Here is a 21,411-nt window from a genome sequence, read left to right as displayed (position 1 = left end):
ATGCTGGACCTTGAGAGAAATCATCTGAGGCCCATCGTTGATCTGACGGTCTTGTGCAGTCGACCTTACACGGGGTCAGAGCTTGCGGAGACCGCGTGCGGTGCAGAAAAGGCAGGCGAGCGCAGTCTCGCCACGCGGCGTGTTCGAGTTCGAGCTGGAGGCTCGAATCCGTGGAAATCTGCTTGTTACGAGCGACATTTGTGCTTTTTGACACTTTCCTCTCGTCCATGAAACATCACCAAGTACTCTGTCTTGTCGGCATGCATGCTGTCTGTCTGTCTGTCTGTCTTGTCTGTACGTTGTACAAGGCACATCTCGGTTGCGACCCCCTCAAAACCTGTAGTCCGTGGTTCCCTAGTTAAGAACGGGTTAAAGATTGTTAATAAAAGCATTGTCGTGAATGTTTTGCTTGTGTCGTGTTCCCAGATGTTCCCCAATAAATCTGGTTGGTTCGTATGAAATTGCCGCTTTGGATTAATTTGTGTCGCGTCGAGGAACGATCCTTTCGATTGGCAGATAAAACCAAAATGGTTACAGACTGGCAGAAAACGCTCGGCATCTGACAAAACCAGTCTGTAACCGGGGTTCTATTTCCCCAACTGGTAAGGTTCAGGATTACGATGGTATCGCGATTGAAGACGCGTGACCCGAGGCCTGTGCCGAGCCGGCCGGCGTTATAAACCCCGGAGACGGTGGTGGTGAGGGTGGCGCCAAGGGTCGGGTGAGAATCCCGCCACCCCGGATCCGCAACAATACATACATACAAGAAGAGAGTTTTAGTTATATAATATAAAAATATAGAAGATATATATGAATATATATGTGAAAAGATGTGAATATTTCTCATGATATACACATATATTAAAAAGAGGTGCATATGTCTAATAATATACATGCACTGCGCATTATAAAAGAGGTGAATATTCCTAATACATACATGTATTGGAAAGAGGTGAGTATTCCTAATACTATACAAATATATTATAAAAGAGGTGAATATTCTATTAATATACATGTCCTGTTTATTAGAAAAGAGGTGAATATTCTATGAATGTACATGTACTGTATAGTCGAAAAGAGGTGAACATTGTATTGATATACATGCACTGTATATTAGAAAAGAAGTGAATATTGTATGAATATACATGTACTGTATAATAGAAAACAGGTGAATATTGTATTAATATACATGTACTGTATAATAGAAAAGAGGTGAATATTGTATTAATATACATGTACTGTCTATTAGAAAAGAGGTGAATATTGTATTAATATACATGTACTGTATATTAGAAAAGAGGGAATATTGTATTCATATACATGCACTGTTTCTAGAAAAGAGGTGAATATTGTATTAATATACATGTACTGTATATTAGAAAAGAGGTGACTATTGTATTAATATGCATGTACTGTATATTAGAAAAGAGGTGAATATTGTATTAATATACACGTTCTGTATATTAGAAAAGAGGGAATATTGTATTCATATACATGTACTGTTTCTAGAAAAGAGGTGAATATTGTATTAATATACATGCACTGTATTTTAGAAAAGAGGTGAATATTGTATTAATATACATGCACTGTATTTTCGAAAAGAGGTGAATATTCACCTCAATAATGATTACTCAATGTTAAAAAAAAATAATAATTATAAACCACAAACGAGATGTTTTACTAAACTTTAAAAAAAAAATAAAAAAAATTTAAAAAGTAAGTAAAAAAAAAAAAAATAAAAACTTAACCAGAAGTAAAAAATATATAAACCACAAACTAAACGCTAAATATATGATTACCTTTTTTCAAGAAGCTACTGCTGTTTAATACTAATCAAAGGGAGGAAACCCGACGTTCTTGTGGAATTCTATGCACCCACAGACTAACAGACTCGACTAATCGATATACCCCAGAGGATAACAACATGATTGTTCCTGCTGCTCCCGGAGGGAGTGGGTGTACTAGTAAATACAAAACATTTCTACTTTCTTTTCAGATTATAAACTTACATATTGACAAGGAATATACTTTTGGTGTGCTTTCGACTATTGGGAGTACATCGCTTGTAAACATTTTTGAAGTCCCTCATACAATCTCCCAATTTCATGAGACTATTTGACCCTTGAGCCACATCGAGCAAGGGGAGGTTTCCCTGTGTGCTTGCAGGAATGCAGGATTTCAGTTATCTGCACCATGGTTGCTTCGAGATCACGGTAGAACTTGGCTGCAAGAAATTCCCGAATGCGTCTGAGCTTGAACAAGAGTGGGAAAACAATCGCGAAGCTCTTTTCAGCTTTCTGGAGTCGGTGAGGACTGGAGGGATCACCTTAATGTGGAACGGGAACACTCAATCACTCCCTGTAACATGATTACATTTGTAGACGAGGGCTGTTCAGTCGACATGCTCTTAGTCTTCCACTTAATCGTAAAAGATTGTCAAATCGCTGAAGTTTGTGGAGTGATTGAAGCACTTGCTGACCTTACGATGGCACCAGAGCATCCTGGGTATGTTTCCAAAATTATGGCGATGGTGGTGTACCGTCTGCTGACAGCACGTGTATCACCTGTTTCGGCTTGGGGGCACAGCAGCATCATGTGACAACGTTTCTTGTGAATGGGAATGCCAATCTAGCTGACATTTTAAATGAACATAATAATGAAAAATCACTCAAAGAGTGACACTTGGCAAAGCAGCGCAAAGTAGAATGGCATTTGGAAGAGAGCATACCTCTGCCAGGCGGAACAGTTCACGTTTTGCATCCCACTGATGGGCTGGATCCGAAACAAAATCTTTTGGCCTATTTTGACTTTTTGGCTGATGGTCACCTCAAAATTAATAGGTGGTTGAATGCATTGATTTGATAAGTAAATCCTTTTCAAGTTTCACATCAACCGGATGAAAATTGAAGATTTTAGAAAATTTTGCCCAAATTGGTATTTTGGCCTATTTGACCTTTTGGCCCATGTTCATCTCAAAATTAATAGGTGGTTGAATTCAGTGACCTGATCTGCAAATGCTCTTCAAATTTCAAGTTAATCGGATTAAAATTGCGGATTTTAGAAATTTGGCCTGTGTTGACCTTTTGGTCAAGGTTGACCTCAAAAATAATAGGTGGTTGAATTCAGGGACCTGAGATGTAAATCCCTTTCAAATTTCAAGTCAATCGGATGAAAATTCACAATTTTAGAAACAATTAATTTGGCCTATGTTGGGTTGACCTTATGGCCTATGTTAACTTTGTGACCTAAGTTAACCTCAAAATTGATAGGTGGTTGAATTCATTGATCTGACATGCAAGTCCTGTGCAAATTTCAATTCAATCGGATGAAATTTGAGGATTTTAGAAAATTTGCCTCAAATTGGCCAATGTAGACCTTTTTGTTCGACCAAATTTTACGATACTTCAATGCGGGACCGTCGCAGGGTCGGTGACATTAATCTCTGAAAATGTCAGAACGATCGGTTGGGCAGTTTGGCATGGAGGCGAGCGGACAGACAAACATACCGAGCCGAGCCGAGCCAAAACAAAAACGGACATGATCAGCATACTTGTCAAAAAATTTTACAAAATATGCCAAGTGATAAATAATAATACAAAGTAATAATTCATATAACTTTGAATTTTTACAGTTTCTACACATATGGCTTACACGGTTCTAACGATTGCTTTTTGAAAAGTTATTGGAAATTGGTGGTTTGTAACGATGATTATTTACAGGTACATCAAGGAATTAAGGGTGTCGTAAGGAATGAGAATGGTCGAGGAATCCGTGGTATCCATATTGCAGTAAAAGGCAACCCTCGAGATGTCGTCACAAGTAAGTGACACAAAATGCAACAAACAGACTGATAATATCGGTTTTATCAGAAAATTTACCCACTCACATTTACAGTGCAAATTGTAAAGAAATCTTAGATTAGGCCTTGCTGTGACCCACAGCATATTCTACAATCCAACAGAGGTCACCCAGAGCGACCCACATATATTAAGAGTTCAAAATTAATCCTCACACATTGTATGATGAACAATGACATATTGATCAGTGTTAAATTTGTTTTAAACTCTCACATTGATGGAAGGCATGTTCAGGAGTTTGTACATAAATCAAGGAACATCAGCGCACTTCAGTGTACTTGAATGTATATTACAAAGACATGAGTAGACAATGAAGAATTAATACATTATCGGGCATTTTAACCTGTTCAACATCATTGACTAATGATTCAGATTAAAACACAAGAAAGGCCAATCCAAGGGAGAACTTGAAACAGGCCAATCCAAATGGGAACTCCAAACAAGCCAATCCAAATGGGAACACCAAACAGGCCAATCCAAATGGGAACACCAAACAGGCCAATCCAAATGGGAACTTCAAACAGGCCAATCCAAATGCGGACACCAAACAGGCCAATGCAAATGGGAACGCCAAACAGGCCAATCCAAATGGGAACGCCAAACAAGCCAATCCAAATGGGAACGCCAAACAGGCCAATCCAAATGGGAACACCAAACAGGCCAATCCAAATGGGAACACCAAACAGGCCAATCCAAATGGGAACGCCAAACAGGCCAATCCAAATGGGAACGCCAAACAGGCTAATCCAAATAGAAACACCAAATGCAAATGTATCATTAACTCGGGCTGGTTTATCCCTTTAATTATAGTGAATATACACATTTAATGCTCTTTGTAAAAGTTGATGATAGAGTTGTAAATAATGCATTGATCGACAATTCATGAGGCAATGGATGGCATCCTCTCTTCGAATAACGGCATTATATTGTACTACCCCATCTTTATAATTTCTGCAGCACGCAGTGGCGAGTACTGGCGTCTACTTCAACCAGGAACCTATTTGGTTCAGGCATCAGGACCTGGGTACTTGCCTTCGCTCAAACGGGTCTACATTCCTGAAGGAATGAGACACGCTGGCCAAGTCAACTTCAAACTACAGCCAGATCCTCGGCCTCGAAGAATAACCCTCCAGCGCTGGAAACAGAGGCGCTGGATGGCAAAGCATGCCAGTGGTCGGCGACATGGTGGCGATCGCTCTGTGTCTTGGTGGCTCTATTTCAAGCATCTCAATCTTGATTCACCAGCTGCCACTATCCTCCCCACTTCTGCAGAGCCTGAGCTGCCCCGGCGGTTCGGCCGTTGGCAAAGACGTAGGCATTCAAGGTTTTAATAGAAAACAAATGGTGAGGATAGGAGACAGCAACATATATACACAAGGACGGATCACAAACACCATATTGCAAAGTCATTACATTTGTCCTTTATTCCCGCTAGGGTAGCTGCAGTTGCGTGACAGTCCAGCTTCCTTTCGATCCTACGCAGAATGTTTTGGCAGCCCAGTTAACTTCCATCATGACTGTCGTGGAATCGCTCTGGTGGATTGTGTGAAGGAAATAAAAGCAAATAAGAATGGCTACATGTGTTAGCTCTCATCAATTGTGTAGTTTAAAACTGGTTGTGTAGTTTTGTAGCATGCACATAACATACAGGAAGTATTTAATACTGCAGTGGTATGTTTGGAAATATGTACATGTCCAGAGAAGAATTGAGAGAAACCTGACACGAGTTAAAATCAGTCGTCAAAACCACAGAGACAAGTAATTGATATTTACTTTGGTGTTTTTGTTAATGGGTTCAAAGGCTCACAGAGGGTCCACAACCCAAATCACACACACGACTTCAGATAAATACAACCGCTGCCCCCCCCCCCCCCCCGAGAGCACTCTGGGTAGAAACGACCTTGATGATTTGATGATGGTGCTTTTCTCTTTGCACTCTGTAGGGAAACTAAGAGGAATTTCATCCTCCCCAAGAATGCCAACCTTTGGGGTTTGTGCTGACTCTATCCTTTAAATGCTGAACGTTAAGCAAGGAAGCAGCTCATACCATGTTAAAGTCTTTAGTACGACTCGGTGGTGCCAGTACATTAAAAGTTAATGTTCACTGATGTGATCGGATCAACAAGGCAAGGAAATGGAAGTAAATCAAATAGTCAAATCAGGGGAAAAAGCTTCTTTGTTTGTATGCAGCCGTGGGGTAGAATCATTGCCTGAGGCTGTGGCTGTACTGTTGATGCCATCCATGCCCTCTGCTAGTTCGGGAAGGAATTTGGAATTTGCTTGCGTTGCTGGCGAGAGCTCACCTGTTCTTCATGAAGGAGATCCTGGGATCTTTAGCATCCACCAACAAATGCTGGCAGAAGGGACATCTGCTTAACATCCATCTGATGGATGGCACACACACATTGATGAATCACCATGTTTGTGAAACACGGGGATGTCAGCTTATAGCTAGGTCGGGATTCAAACCCAGGCTATACAGCTTTGAGGTGAGTGTGCGTTCCTTTAGTTTAGGCCATCCTGTCAGCCCACACAAATACACTAGAAATGCTCTGATGGAATGTGAAAAGAGACAAAGTGAGACATGATAGTCTTTATTGGATCATAAAAACAACAAAGACCACAAGGTTACAAAATGTAATTTAATGTCCAGTACCTCCTTAGCAGATGCAAAGCACTCTGGGTTGCAAAAAACAAAACAACCACGATGTAAAGCAAAACAACCACGAATGCCAAGCACTGATAACATACTATACCCTTGCCATTGGCTGATGTTAGAATTGGCTCGATGTCACGAGGTCTCGCAACACAGCTTTGTGATTGATTCGGCCCACTCCTTCCACCTCAAGTATATCCAAGAGGTAAATAGGGAATTTGCTCTTGACAAAGGCGAGCGGAGGCACAGTTAACCCTTTGTTAGCCGAAACGTCGAGTCGTGTGATACAATCATAGGTTGGAGAACTCATTATGGATTCTTTGGACAGCATTCCCAACCTCAGCCTGGTGTTGGCTTAGTGGTTAGGGTAGCGGCTTGGGATCCTCGGGTCCCAAGTTCAAGCCCCGTTGGCCGCTGAATACACCATGGGGTTAACTCAGCCTGTCATCCTTCCGAGATCAGAGAAATGAGTACCAGTGTGCACTGGTAGAGGGGCACTGCATCAGTGCTGACACAGTCACGCTTCCAAGAAATGATAGCTACCCCAAAAGTTAAGCTGCCATATGCAAGAAGAAGAAGATTCCCAACCTGATATTATGGTCTTTCTCAACATCCAAATCTTGATATTGTTATGGCCACGGGTACCGAGTGTATTATGAGGGGGTGAATCCTCCTTTCTCCTCAGAAGAACCGGACCTGGGGCCACCGCTCACAATTACCTTTGTGATGCAGTGAGTTGCAAAACAACCAAGAATGCCAATCAGTTAACCACGAGTTCCAGTGTCGACCATCTAATTTGCCGTTTAACTTGAGGTCACGTGGCCTCCTGACTGGGGAACGTACCCTCGGCAATGCACCAAGCTTATCTTGATTAGATATGAAGTAATGCGGCCAAGCGTTTACTGCCAGTGCACGCCGACTATGACAGGTTAATTAGTTTGGGAATTATAATCTCCCAGTCAATCGAGGCTTTGACAATGCTGGAACAATGGAAGGAAAGGACAAGCACAGACAGTTGAAACGTCAACAAGGAATTTGTTATGAAGAAAAAGAAATAAACTGAAGAATTTATTTCCTTGTCGATTAAATGGATGAATTCAAATCAATCAACAAAAAAATCTCAAACAAATATAGAATTCAACAAGCATTTATCGAAAAATGGACAAAAAGCAGATGCTTATCACTATTACTTACTTAAGAATTAAACACGAGACATGGGTACCCATCAGACTGTTCAGGGGGAAAAGAAAAAGAAATCCGGTCTTGGCTTATCAAGGTAGAAGTCGTTGTGCGTCTACTAAAATAACCCAAAATGTGTGAGCGTAGCTTCGTCTACCCCTCCAAATGAGCTCTCCCAAGCTTGGCTCGTTTCCGCGGCCAGCGCCTGCCTCACCATGTACCCACCCACAAACAGGCCCAAACACCAATCGACATCACGTCGTCACCCCCAGGAACCAGGAACGCTGTCCACCACCGTCAGCAGGATCTCTCACCAATTGCCAACAAGGCAGTCCTGCTGTCCTTTTGTAAGCGACCAGTGTGTGCGGAGCCTCAAGCATGACTTCAGCCAAAACCAGCTTGCCTGTTGGCGCATCACTACACATGATCTCCAACCATCCATTCTCATAGTCATTCTCTCCTGACCATTTAATGAGATGCAACTCCCAATTAACACAGGCCTGGCTTATGACGCTACGTTCGTGGAGCTGGACAACTGCCAGAAAGCAGCCATTTGTCGGAACAACCAAGCGAAAACATGAAGCGCTCACAAAACGTCAGCGTACAATTATCACCTCTTTGTTCAGCCCGATACGAAGAAGAGCCGGTTGGCGTCCCGAGAGCTGCTGAACGGGGTGTCGATCGCTGATGGAAAAAGGTGGGTACCTGAGGTAAATGATCCGAGACTACAGCCATGTTTGACCGTCAGAATGAACTGTTCAGAAAAAGCTTGCAGTGTGATTAATGACTCAAATGTCCTGCAAGTCCAATGTGTATCGATAACCAAAATAAAGTGTAAATAAATCGTGTATTTCCAAGCCAATGTGTCTTGATGGAAAGGGAATAGACGAGTATCCGTTATATCTTATTGCGTGCACGAACGGTGAATATCGCTCATGTAGAAATGAAAACCGACTTAGAATCATAAGTCATGAACGTGTTGCAAAAAGGAAAAGGTTATCCCAAAGGAAAGGGATACCCTACTCTGTTCTATACCCTTCTCCAATGCATCAAACAGTTGGAATTCCACCAGACAAGGGGATGGGTCTATTTTGAAAATGTATTTATGGAAATAACTGTCTGAGGACCTGAATATTGTATGTATTTGTCAAATCCGCTTCTGAAATCCATAACACACTATATATATATATATATATATATATATATATATATATATATATATATATATATATATATATATATATATATATATACACACACACACATACACACACACACACACACACACACACACACACACACACACATACACACACACATCTAATGCCATGCAACTTAGTGTATCCTTATATCAGTATATACAACAACTTGCATTTCTGATTCACCCACGAATGACAGTAGCTGTACTTTTATAAGTTATAATCAAGTAGCTACGATTCAAACACAGGCTGCCTGGTGAAACAGTAATCATCCCTTTCAAGTTGCTTTCATGACCAGTGCAAAGTATTCTGGAAATTTATCAAATCTTTCCCAATTTATTTTTCTTTTGCACAGTGACATTGTCCTTACAAGTGTTAGATAAGGCAAAAAATATGAATGCTTACTGGAAAACTGGATTGATGGATGCATGGATGATAAAGGTACTGGCAGTTGAGACCACAGCAAATTAACAGATAAGTTGCAACAAACAATCTCAACATCATTTAAAATCGACTTGCCAAAAAAAAAAAAATCCAAATGATGTAGAAGAAAAATAAAAGAACCTCAAACTTGCTACGAATTCATTAATGAATGGAACTGTTGGGGTTGGCACTGCAGAATAGATATGCCTGTGTGGGATTAAATAAATAATAATGATAAAAAAATGAAGCATCAAAAATGGACCGCACTTCTGCAGATACATCCGAAAAGCCTCGAGCTTTTTTCAGTCAAGGAGCTTCAGCAAGGCTTTGGGAGCGCTTCAATTTTGGTACTGCAGACATCAAATGCATCTTGGTAGTCACTGTGAGGTTTGACAAGCAGCACACACGTGGGACGCTTGGAGCCGATGGCAGAACCCAGATCCTAGCGGTGAGAACCAAAAATGATCCATTAATAAAAGGTGCATCATCATGCCTTCAACACATTGTTTCGATGTACAGTGGGTTGCAAAGTATTCACCTCCCTCCAAAATATTTCACATTTCGATGCCACCTGAGCATATTTTGTGATGCTTTCAAATCAAACTTAAGATATTGTCGTGGGTCTGGAGGTTCGTTTAATTCCCCACGCCAAATTGTGATGGACGGGCAGTTAACACTGGCCAGCCGAGCAGTTTTCCTGAGGAGGGGGACACGTGATCCTCAGAGACTATCGCACGCATAGGAGTGGCATTGGCAGAGCGACAGAGGCACAGATGGATGCACAGCACAAGGGGTTTATACTCGAACCCCAATACAAAGACACTGACACAGCAACTTAAAATAAATGCAGATTTAATGAAAATAGATAAATATTTACAAGGAACAATAATTCAAAATGTAATAATACGTGATGTAAACTAAGCCGAAAGTCGGGGCGCCTCTACGCACAGACTAAAATACAGACAAGGGGAAAATAAAATGAAAGAAAATCCTCCCTTTATTCTGGCACTTAACTTAGTCCGGAGATGGTCTTTATGGAACTTTGGAATCGAGGCGCTTCGTCCTGCATGGGTAGATGCACCCCAAAATGGTGCAGAGCCGCTCTGTCGCAGTGGGAAATGTACATGAGGTGGTTCGTTAGCGGTATTCAACGCTAAGGCTCAGAGACCGACGTGCGGCTTCCTCGACGATTGCTCTCTGCAGAATGGCGCCGCTCCCTTCAGTGATATACACGAGGCTTCGAGGTCCATCTCTCACGACCAGCCGAGAGTCGATGGCCAGCATCTTGGTCCATGAGAGCCAATTTGCCTCAGCACGAATACAAGAATCGTGTCGTCATCTTCATGCGTCGAAGGAAAGCCAGCTGTAATGCCTGAACTAACACGCCATCTCCTCGCTCCAACATCTCTCGATTAAGTGCTTCCCTTACACACCAAACTGAACCAACTCATCCAACAACCAAACCTATGATGGCTATCTCACGTCACGCCCCACGTGCATTCACTTCTTCCACCTCCAGGCGTGGCTTGCTCGCATGAAACCCGTGAATCCTCTGCCTGCTCAGCATGCCTGGCTTGCTTATTGTTATGGTGGTTGTGGTTACAAAAACACAACTCTTTCATGGCAGGCTTGTAAATGCAAAAACGTAAGAATATGTCACAGGGTATATTATATTTGCACTCCGGCCACCATAAAACCCTTCATTCCGCAAAACATTCCAAAAGCATTAAAAATATACCCATCAGAGATGGGAATCCCCCGCCATTGAACCAGTCAGCCATCTTGGATCCGGCCACGCCCAAAATTAATAGGGTTCTTCCTTTTCAGGTGGTACATGTAAACCAAATTTCAAATCGATATGGCGAACAGTTTATGAGTTATCGCACTCACAGCTATAAATGTTGACGCCCAGCCAGCCGGACGGACGACCCGGGTGACAACAATATCGCCCTTCCGCCACGTGGCGGGGGATAAAAAAACTATCTGAAAACCCACTCCGTGGTAGTACCTCCTGTGCAGATTCCCTTCGCAGGGCAGCTCACCGGACGAGGGGATTGTGGCAAAGCCTTCGGGACCCCAAATCTTTGATGATAGGAGAGAAGCTACGGGGTAACATGCCCGGGTCAGATTGCAGGAGAGTGTTTCGGGGTGGTGCTGAGGTGTCGTCCACCAGACAGCGGTCTCGTTGGGTTAACCTGAGGCAGTCCCTTCAGGTGGGTGCCTGGAATGTCCTACCCTTAAGAGAGGATGATCACCTGTCTCTCTTATCATCTGAGCTCAAGCGTTTGGACATCGGTATTGAAGCACTCTGAGGTTCGGAGTCCGGATTGCGGCGAGATCATGGTGGGTGGTTACACCTACTATTGGTCTGGTCGCACTGATGGTTACCATGCCCAAGGAGTTGATGTAGCTGTGTCAAATAAGCTGACTCCAATGATTATAATTGAGGTAACACCGGCAAACGAGCGTATTATGGGAGTAAGGATTTGCCACTCATTGGGTGTCATTTCCCTGGTCTCGATGAATGCTCCGACTGAGGCAAGTGATCTCATCGTGAAGGACACATTCTATGCCACGCTAGAGTTTGTGGTCGATCAGTGCCCCAGGCGAGATAATCTTCTAATCTTGGGGGATTTCATTGCGTCACCTGGAACTGATAGGGATGGTTATGAGACGTGTGTTGGTCCCCATAGATCTGGAGCTATGAACCAGAATAGCACGAAGTTCCTTGATTTTGCAAGAAGTCATGGACCTCGGGTGGCTGGTTCATGGTTTCGGCGCCCACAGGCTCATCGCTGGACTTGTTATTCCAACGCAGGTGGTGGGGAAAAGGAGAGTGACCATGTGCTTGTTGATGGTTGCTGGAGGATCTTCAAGAACTGCAGGGTCTACCAGAGTGCTCAGTTCGTCAATCCTGACCACCGGCTTGTTGTAACAACTCTGAAGTTGCAGCTTAAATCCAGGAGAATGGTACCATCCCAGCCGAGGCTGGATGTTGGCAAGCTCAAGGAGGAGAGGGTAGCTGAGGAGTTTGTGAAGAGGCTAAGTGGAGATTTGTGGGGTCTGGGTGCTTTGGGGGATCCTGAAGAGTTGTGGAGTGCCTTCAAGACCACCATCCTTGATGTTATAGTTAGATTATTGGAACTCACCGGAGGGCGAAGAAGAATTATGTCACTCAAGGGACACTAGATACCATTGCGCAGAGTCACAGGGCCAGCCTGAATGGAAGAGCTGAGCTGTTCAGGGAGCTGAGGCAAAAAACTGTATGTGCACAGAGGATGGACAAGGAGGCCTATGTGCAAGGAATCTGTGAGGGGGTAGAGCATCACCTGTGGTCAAGTGATTCTCGTCATGCTTACAGGGGAATTCGCACATTGCGTTCGTCCAAGCCCGTCCCTTGGTGTACTGCAGTTAGAGCACAGGGCGGTGGGCTCTTGACACTGGAGTCCAAAGTGAAGGCCCGCTGGGCCGGTTACTTTGAGTGGCTGTACCAGGCAGCTCCACCAGCCGTGAAGTTGGATGTCAGGGGTGTTACAATCCCAATTGCAGACGCTCCAATCAACTGTGGTCCACCTTCGTTTGTGGAAACACAGGCTGCGGTAAACCGGTTGAAATGGGGTGAATCTCCTGTGATCTGTGACATCCATGCTGAACTTCTCAAGGCTGGTGGAAATGCTGCACTCATGTCGTTGCATGCAGTTCTGTGCTCTGCCTGGAACACAGGCATCATCCCAACTGATTGGAAGAGGGGATTTGTTGTCTCTCTCTGGAAAGGGAAGGGTGATCGTTAAGACTGCAACAACTACTGAGGAGTGACACTGCTCTCAGTGCCGGGCAAAGTCTTTGCTCGGAAAATTTTTGGTAGAGTTTGCCACCATCTGCTTGGGCACCAGCGTCCAGAGCAGTCAGGCTTTACACCAAAGAGGTCAACTATTGACCGTATCCTTGCCCTTCGGGTCCTCACCGAACGCAGACGAGAGTTTCGGCAGGGGCTGCTTGCAGCCTATGTTGATCTCTGTAAAGCGTTTGATTCAGTGAATCGGGATGTCCTCTGGAGGATTCTTGGTCTTTGTGGGGTGCCACCAAAACTGATCGCTCTGATGTCTGAACTCTACTCTGGTACTGAGAGTGCTGTGAAGTGTGGTGGTACCATCTCTGATTTATTTCCAGTTGTTACTGGAGTTCATCAGGTTTGTGTACTGCCCCCCCCCCACACTTTTCAGCACTTGTGTGGACTGGATTCTGGGGAGGATGTCAGAGAGATCAAGCTGTGGTGCATCGTTTGGGAATGTCAAGGACTCTGACCTTGATTTCGCAGATGATGCAGTCACCTTTGCGGAGACCCTAGATATCATTTTCGGGGCCCTCGAGGTGCTGAATGAAGAGTCGGAGCCGCTGGGACTACGGGTTTCCTGGGTCAAAACTAAGATCAAGGCTTTCAATGACATCTTGGATGCTGCTAACCTGTCTGTTCCTGTTTGTGGTGAGGATGTTGAGGTCCCAGAGAGATTCACTTTCCTTGGCAGTGATATTCATGTCTCTACTGGCTTGAACCAGAGGTCAACAGACGTCTGGTTCGGGCCTGGGGAGTCATGGATTCACTGTATCACGAGGTGTGGCACTGCCGGTACCTGTGCGGGAGGACAAAAGTCCGAGTCTTCAGGTTCTTGGTGCTTCCAGTCTTGCTCTATGGATGTGAGACTTGGACTCTGACCAGGGATCTGAGACGGAGACTTAATTCCTTTGGCACCAGGTCTCTTTGGAAAATCGTTGGCAATCGCTGGTCGGACTTTGTGTCCAACGGGCGGTTGCTGAGAGAGAGACTCAATGAGATTTGTTACCTGCATTGTCCGTGAGCATCAGCTGCGGCTGTATGGACATGTGGCTCATTTTCCTGACGCTGATCCTGCTCACTAGATTCTCTCAATGAGGGAGTGTCATGAGTGGAGGAGGCCAATGGGCCGACCATGTGCATCGTGGTTGCAGCAGGTTGATCAGCATCTCAAGGAGATGGTGATGAGCCAGACATCTGCCTGGTGGATGGCCAGACGGAGGCCCCTGAAGTACCGGTGGAAAGTGGATGCAGGGACGCGCTGCTCTGGCGCATGCTCCCATACCTGACCTGATCTGAGTTTGTGAAAAAGCATCTTAGTGGATCTGCAGGTATGCGTGGAAATGTTTTTTTGGTCAGATGAGACAGAAATTGAACTTTTTGGTCTAAATTCAAAGAGTTACATCTGGTGCAAGCCTAACACTGCACATCACCCAGTCAACACCATCTCGACTGTCAAGCATGGTGGTGGCAGAATCATGTTATGGGTCTGCTTTTCTTCAGCAGGGACTGGCAGGCTTGTCGTGATAGAAGGGACAATGAACGGTGCAGAGCACATGAGAATCCTTGATGAAAACCTGCTCGAGTCAGCCATGAATCTGAAACTGGGTACGAGATTCACATTTCAGCAGGACAGTGATCAGAAACACAAAACTAAAGCCACACTCGAGTTGCTGAATAAGAAGAAAATAAATGTTCATGAGTTGCCCAAAGTCCTGACTTGAACCCAATTGAACATTCATGGCAAGACTTGAAGATTGCAGTCCATTTACAATCCCCATTAAACTTGGCAAAACTTGAGCAATTTTCATGTGAAGAATGGGTAAAGATTTCACCATCTCACTGCTGTACAAACATGGTTTAGATCTCCCTAAAAGATTCGTTGCAGTCATTGCTGCAAAAGGTGTTTCCACCAAGTACTGAGCTTATGGGATGAATACTTTTACAACCAGTGAATTTTGATTTGTACATGATTTTTTTTACAGGTATTTGACATGTAACCTCCTCATCTATAACAGTATTTAGTTTGATCGCTTCAGTTGTGAATAAAAAAGTTAATTTTGAAAAATCGTTTCGACATAATTCGCAATTCATCAAAATGTGGCACTATTGGTCGGGGGTGAATACTTTTGCAGGTCACTGTGTAGAGTTGGAGGTTAATTACATTAGTGAGCACTTCCAACCTCCTTCACATTTTTGGAAATGCACTTTATAACTTTTGTCATTTTTGAAATAAATTTTGATTAAAACATATCACAAGATAAAGATGATTTGTAATAGCGGCTACCGCTAAAGGTGGTAGCAGATCCAGAACATCCAGATGCAGATCTGGCCTATCAGTGGGATAAAAATCCTAAAATGTTTATCCTGACAGAGGTGCACGCTCTACCGAGTGCTGTTGTAGTTTCTCAAACATCAAAGATTCTTCATAAATGTTAGTGTTTGGTGGTGGGTTCAGAGGAACATCACAAAAAAAGTTATTGGTTGCCCAGGATTGTGAATGAATTCTCCAAATCTTTTGCCTCACTGGAATGTCTGAGATTGGAGTTCATGAGACAATGAAATGGTCACCTTTACTGCCTACAATGACACTTGAACCATGATGCAAGTGAATGGCTGAGGTGTAGCAGGTAAAGAACAATATTCTTCTACTCCTTCTTCTTTAATGTTCACAATAATTCCCACCTTCTGGTGGGATTGGCCAGGGGGAAGCTTGGGCCAAGTCTTTCACAAATCACGATGTGGCTGGCCATATCTGACGTTTGACTTTGGTTTGGGCAGGAATTTGGAATTTGGCTAATCCCACCCACTAATAGCACACACCTACTCGAGTAAAGAACAAAAGTTGTAATTTGTGGAAAGTAATCAAGAAGGAAAGTTTATTTAAATAAACATAATGAATTTTTCCATACAATCTTGTCTAATTTAAAAAAGAAACTGTTTTTGGTGAAGCACCAAATCGAGGAGCCAATGGTCCCATGTAATTCCACTGGGAGTGCATTGTAAACAAGTTTGGGGATAAAATATACAAGCAAAGAATCCCTCCTGAAGGATGGGTTCCCCCAACGTTGTGGTGTTTTAATATGACTTGTAATACCCCTCACACCAGGAGCAGCAATATCCATAGATATTTACAAGAACACAAGTTTGTGCATTTCTTTGACTTCTATGCACCCCTGAGCCACAGGATGGAATGAGTTGAAAACTGCTCGTTGTACTCAAGGTGTACACGGGGAGTGTTAGTGGGAAAACAATTGATCGTCTGAAGGATTCAGGGTTGGGGAGGACCCCATTTCTTTCCATGCCAATGTGTATCACATAAGCACCACTTCTTGTGGAGGTGGGTCTTACAAGTCATAATAAAATGTTCCAATCCTGGGAGAATAATCACATCTGCAATTCTGGAGGGAATTACCCAATCCATAAGAACAGGTTCTTTGCTAGTACAGTGAATCAGTGCCCACCTAGGTCGTGAATGTACTTTCAGGTGGGTGTTGTCCACACGACTCTTTGTGCCAAGACTGGTCTGCATTGCTTTAACTAGAGAATCTCAGTTGGTTAAACTCCATATTTTGCAATCATTTTAGACCTTTGACCGCATTGAAATTGAAAGGAAGACACCAGACTAATATCTGTCTGCATATACAAAGACCAACATCAATGTAACTCACCCCCCCCCCCGACCCCCATTGGAATTTAAATAAAACTATCAAACGGATAACCGTTTACTTGTAGGAGGTGTGGTTAAGGAATAATTTTGCCATTTCCTGTCTGACTTGGTTGAAACGCATGTATGGCAAATAAGAAACCTTTTAACTTCAGAACCAATTTTGATCTTTGACTCCTCTAAAACCCCCAAAACGACTCAAATCAGAAATGTTTTTCTTCATCCCTATGGGGAATGTTCGACTACACCTTTGTGCCAAATTCTGTCTCAAATCGACTCAAATAAGAGGGAATGGCACAATGTGTGGTTTTGTGTTTCACCTTTCACCCCTTATATACAATTGGAATGGGGGATGCAAATTGGAAAAAAAAAGGGGTGAATATATTGGATTTATATTATATTATCTATATGTATTATCTATATATACAGTGAATATATAGATAATACTTCATGCCGTATTTGAAGAGAATTGTCTAAAAAACCAGAGAGTTCATAGAACTCCTTTAATAACCCATGCAGTCTTGAGAAATAAGGACTTGAGCAGGGTTTGTGAGTGGTAAATTTGATTTGTCGCGATGACGTAAAATGGCGCAATATTTTGGCCATGTACCGCGAAACGGTAGGGTCTTTCAAGGGCCAAAAAGGTGATTTGTGTCCGACAGTGTTCAAATTTTCCCACTCGTCTCTGCGCATGAACAATCGGGATGAATTCAGAGCCAAATTACGGTTAGGGTATGGTTAAACTACCGGTTTCATTTTCAAATTCATATTCAAATGAAAACATTCAATTGAAATCAGAGCCTTGTGTTCGCTTCGTGGTAAGGATGGCTGGCTTAGGATCTTAGGGTCCCAAGTTCAAGCCCCATATGCTGCTGAATTAACACCAGGTGGGGTCGATTCAGCCTGTCATCCTTCCAAGGTTGGCAAAATGAGTACCAATGTACTGGTAAAGGGGGCACAGCATCAGCGGCAGTCACGCCCCAACAAAGTGAGAGCTACCCAGCACTCAAGCTGCCATACGCAAGAAGAAGAAGAATCGAAATCAGGTTGTTCCGCGATTATAAACTGAAGTTTGTAGACAGAGAGACAAACAAAGTGAACAAATTTCTGAACCCGCTTTTCACTTTGCGTGCGTGGAGTCATAAAGGAAAGGTGTGAAATTTAATTGTTGGGAAGAAAGAAAGAGGGAAAACAATGTTTCCTCTCCCTGCAGAAGGAGATAATTATAAAACAGGGAAGAAACTGATAATTTGGAATTCAAAGTGGTATAGACAAGTCAAAAATACCTGCTTGCTTGGAATGTAACAGTACGGAATGTTCTTGTCTTCACACATGATGGGCAGATGGCAGATGACATCCACAGGCTGCGTATCACCCGCAAGTAAAATAATCCTGCACAATTGATAGGGATTCCCTCAGGTTTGATAATGAAGACAGGGGCAGACACAAAGGCGCATAAAGACATGCAAACGTAGTTTGTTTGTTTTTTCCTCCATAAAATTGTTCCTCAACAATTATACAATAATCAATTAATAAACAGCAACAGCAAAACAGTAGTACACCGAAAAGTAAGAACAGTTGAATTAGTAAGCGAGTGACCGAATTTCTGACTGTTGATCGGCTCAGTTCCATTCTTGATGGAGGTTTCAACCCCATTAGCCAGTAAGATCGACAAATGGTGGGCTTACAAGGTCAGCGATGGATACACATCAGTAGATCCAGGACCTCAGCAGTGTCCATTCTGTCATACAACCTCACTTCAAGCTTTAGGATAGAGTTTTATGTATGGATGTTTACCTTCCTTCATATAGGCTTCCTTTCCACCCCATTTAACATCCTTCCTTCCCAGGAGTTTGACGGAAGAGCTTCTGCCTCATGCTGATGAGGGCCAACAAGCCCAAAACTCATGTCCGTGGATGTTCTCTTTCCGAGGTGGACTGGTCTATGAAATTGAGAATTACATTCTCTTCCTGATATTGGCTGCTGTACAATCCTACTGGGGGGCTGTATCTCTGCTGAGCTCATGCCTAGTAGACAGCACCAAAGCAACTGTTTCACCAGAAGGCCTTTAAAATTTAAATTGTCCCTGGCTGCCCCCAGAACTGTTTTGTGTACCAGACAGGTTAATGTGTGGCAAACACTTTACGAGAACAGGAAGACACCTACACAACTCATCCACCAAGTTTTGTCATAATCCGTCCATAACTTGAGTTATCAGGCTATAGATAATCTTTGGCCTGATCTCTCAATGGTGAAGAATAACTTGAAAATCCACCAAAACCTAATCAATTCATCCTTGTCACACACCCAACCTGTCCACCAAGTTTTGGCCGAATCCATCCAGAGCTTTTTGAGATATCCTGCCCAGAGAAAAAGACAGACAAACAGGGGTGAATACATAGCCTCAATATGTGTTTGGTGGGGGAGGTAAAAATTACCAAATATCAACATGTCAAGAACAAAGACAAAAGATCTTGGAAGCTGACAAGTGCTGAAATTGTGTAAGTGCTAATTGGAGCAACAGGAATGATAAAGAGCAACCTCACAGAGATCGAAAAAAAGCATTCCTGGGAATATTCCTACAAATGAACTGCAGGTGGAAGCTGTCCAGGACTCAATGATGATCCTGAAAATAGCCTTCGGCACAAAACTGAAAACAAGAAAACTGCAATACTTGGTCCATGAATCGAGATCTTTCACTGAAACGGGTGTGGATACTTCCAAGTCCTGAGAGTACTCCATTCCACATTCTGAAACCAGAATAAGGATCTCTATCTCTATCTCACCTGCGTAGGGGACTGATGGCACCGAAGACTGTGCTGAATAACATCTTCGATGGGAGAGAAGATCATGATGACGGCAGCAGCTTTGGTGGGAACCGCACACATGAACGGCGCGTTTGAGATGCGGTCTCGGCCTGCAGCTACTTCGATGAGACTGAGGACTGCACACATGGTGTCTTGGTATTGTGCTGATCGACTTGCATTTGGGACATGGCCTGACTGCAGCTTGGAGGGCATTATCAACTCCATCCCATCGATAGTGGACCAAGCTTTGGTGGGGCTGAGGTGTTTGGGACGCGGCTTAGCCGTGCAGTTTAGTCGACTCCCTCAGCTTGGTGTGCTTTGTTCCTCCCACAGAGTACGAATCCCTTTTGCCAACTCCCTCCTGCTGTGGAAGGATGGGACGGTGTGGAGATGGCAACCAGTGGCAGGGGCGTGCTGTGTCTGGGTGAGCAGGCAAACCCCCAGAGGTGGTGGGGGAAACGCAGCATTGATAAGGAGACAGCTCAGTCCATGAGTCGTGGCTCCTTGCTGTGGTGAAGATAGTTATTTGGGACCAGGGAAAGCTCCGTTCAGTCTTGGAGAGTCATGAGTGGAGATGACGACCAGTGGCGGTGGCGGTGGCAGTGGTGCACGCACGCACACGCACGCACGCACGCACACACCAGCTCTTCCTGAAATATAAAATAATTTAAAGGATTGTAGCCTCAAAACACAGTTCCCTTACCTAAAGTAAGAACCTTAACCTGCTAGCAAATTAATGGTTTCCCGACAGCACGGATCATCAGCTGGGCACCGTTCTTCCTCGAGGTTTCGACCATTTCAGCCCAGGACCTCTTCAAACAGCGGATCCACAACCTTGGTCATGGATCCAAATCAGTAGATCCACAACCTCAGTTGCATCCAGGCAGTCAGTCAGTCAGTCAGTCAACCCATCGATGCAGCATCACGAATAAAACTCTACTCGCTAGAGGATTTAATGTATTATCACATCGTTACAACTCCCATCACACATTCTATTTGATGATAATAAGTAGGGTGAATATACTGATTCTGGCTCACTTTTCCCCATGTAAATGAATGGGGGATTTTCAGCGATTCATTTTTTTTTTCCCCTAAAAAGTAAACCCCCTTTTTATCCCAAGGTATATTTATTTGTCTCCCCTTTTAACCGGGGGACACTTTTTTTTCAAATAACCAATGCAATAAGATAAAGATTTGTTCAAGTAGTAATGTGATTTGTAAAAGGTGATTCTGAAGAAATATCTGAAACATGTAAGCCTTGGGACACTCTTTTTCAAATAACCAATGCATATTGTTTTGCTCACTCATTGAACCTATAAAGATTTGTTCATTCTCAAATTCCTTCAATAGTTTAATTTTCTTTGCACAATAATCCCCATCTAAAATATTTAAAAACAAAACATTTGAATCTTTATATTTTTTAAGATACCCCTTTTGTGCCATTACGAAATGATAAACTTCTCTTAATGCTCTTGTTTGACCACCTCCTGAGCCACAGGTTATTTTTGTAAAGCCACACCCACTTTTCATAAGCCATACCCACTTTCATTAGATGTTTCTAAACCACGCCCACTTTCACCAAGCCCCGCCCACTTTTCCATAAGCCCCGTCCACTTTTCATGAGGTGTTTTCATAAGCCACGCCCAATTTTTCTAAGCCCCACCCACTTTTGCTAAGCCCCACCTACTCTTACATCATTTCCAGTTCATCTCCGACTCACAAAGAAATCACTAGAAAATTCTAGAATGTAATGGTTTTGAAAAATTTCCCAACAAAGGCTTGCCTGGGCTT

General features: G+C 43.4%; 2 protein-coding genes across 5 annotated transcripts in view; one reads left to right on the top strand and one right to left on the bottom strand.

Moving 5' to 3' along the window:
* LOC147033895 (carboxypeptidase Z-like) overlaps positions 1 to 5,432 on the top strand; it is a 115,359-nt gene extending 109,927 nt beyond the window's left edge. Inside the window, exons 9-11 of the mRNA XM_085870181.1 lie at positions 2,167 to 2,306; positions 3,720 to 3,819; positions 4,815 to 5,432. Coding sequence (XP_085726307.1) covers positions 2,167 to 2,306; positions 3,720 to 3,819; positions 4,815 to 5,188 — 614 coding nt within the window. The 3' untranslated portion in view covers positions 5,189 to 5,432. The remainder of the gene's footprint in view (positions 1 to 2,166; positions 2,307 to 3,719; positions 3,820 to 4,814) is intronic.
* A 1,003-nt stretch (positions 5,433 to 6,435) lies between these two features.
* The window catches only part of NHP2 (NHP2 ribonucleoprotein), a 49,131-nt gene continuing 34,155 nt past the window's right edge, over positions 6,436 to 21,411 (bottom strand). For 2 of the 4 annotated variants that reach the window (XM_085872404.1, XM_085872394.1), the window contains exons 3-4: positions 18,100 to 18,205; positions 6,436 to 9,756 (exon numbers count right to left, since the gene is read on the bottom strand). In XM_085872404.1, the coding sequence (XP_085728530.1) occupies positions 9,631 to 9,756; positions 18,100 to 18,205 (232 nt within the window). In that variant the 3' untranslated portion in view covers positions 6,436 to 9,630. The remainder of the gene's footprint in view (positions 9,757 to 18,099; positions 18,206 to 21,411) is intronic. The other 2 variants (XM_085872422.1, XM_085872414.1) reach the window with 1 other exon arrangement.

This window comes from Eptatretus burgeri, chromosome 1 (assembly GCF_056783735.1).
Source record: "Eptatretus burgeri isolate ZD-2024b chromosome 1, Ebu_testis_v1, whole genome shotgun sequence".
NCBI lineage: Eukaryota > Metazoa > Chordata > Myxini > Myxiniformes > Myxinidae > Eptatretus > Eptatretus burgeri.
This window is presented reverse-complemented; position numbering and strand designations above follow the sequence as displayed.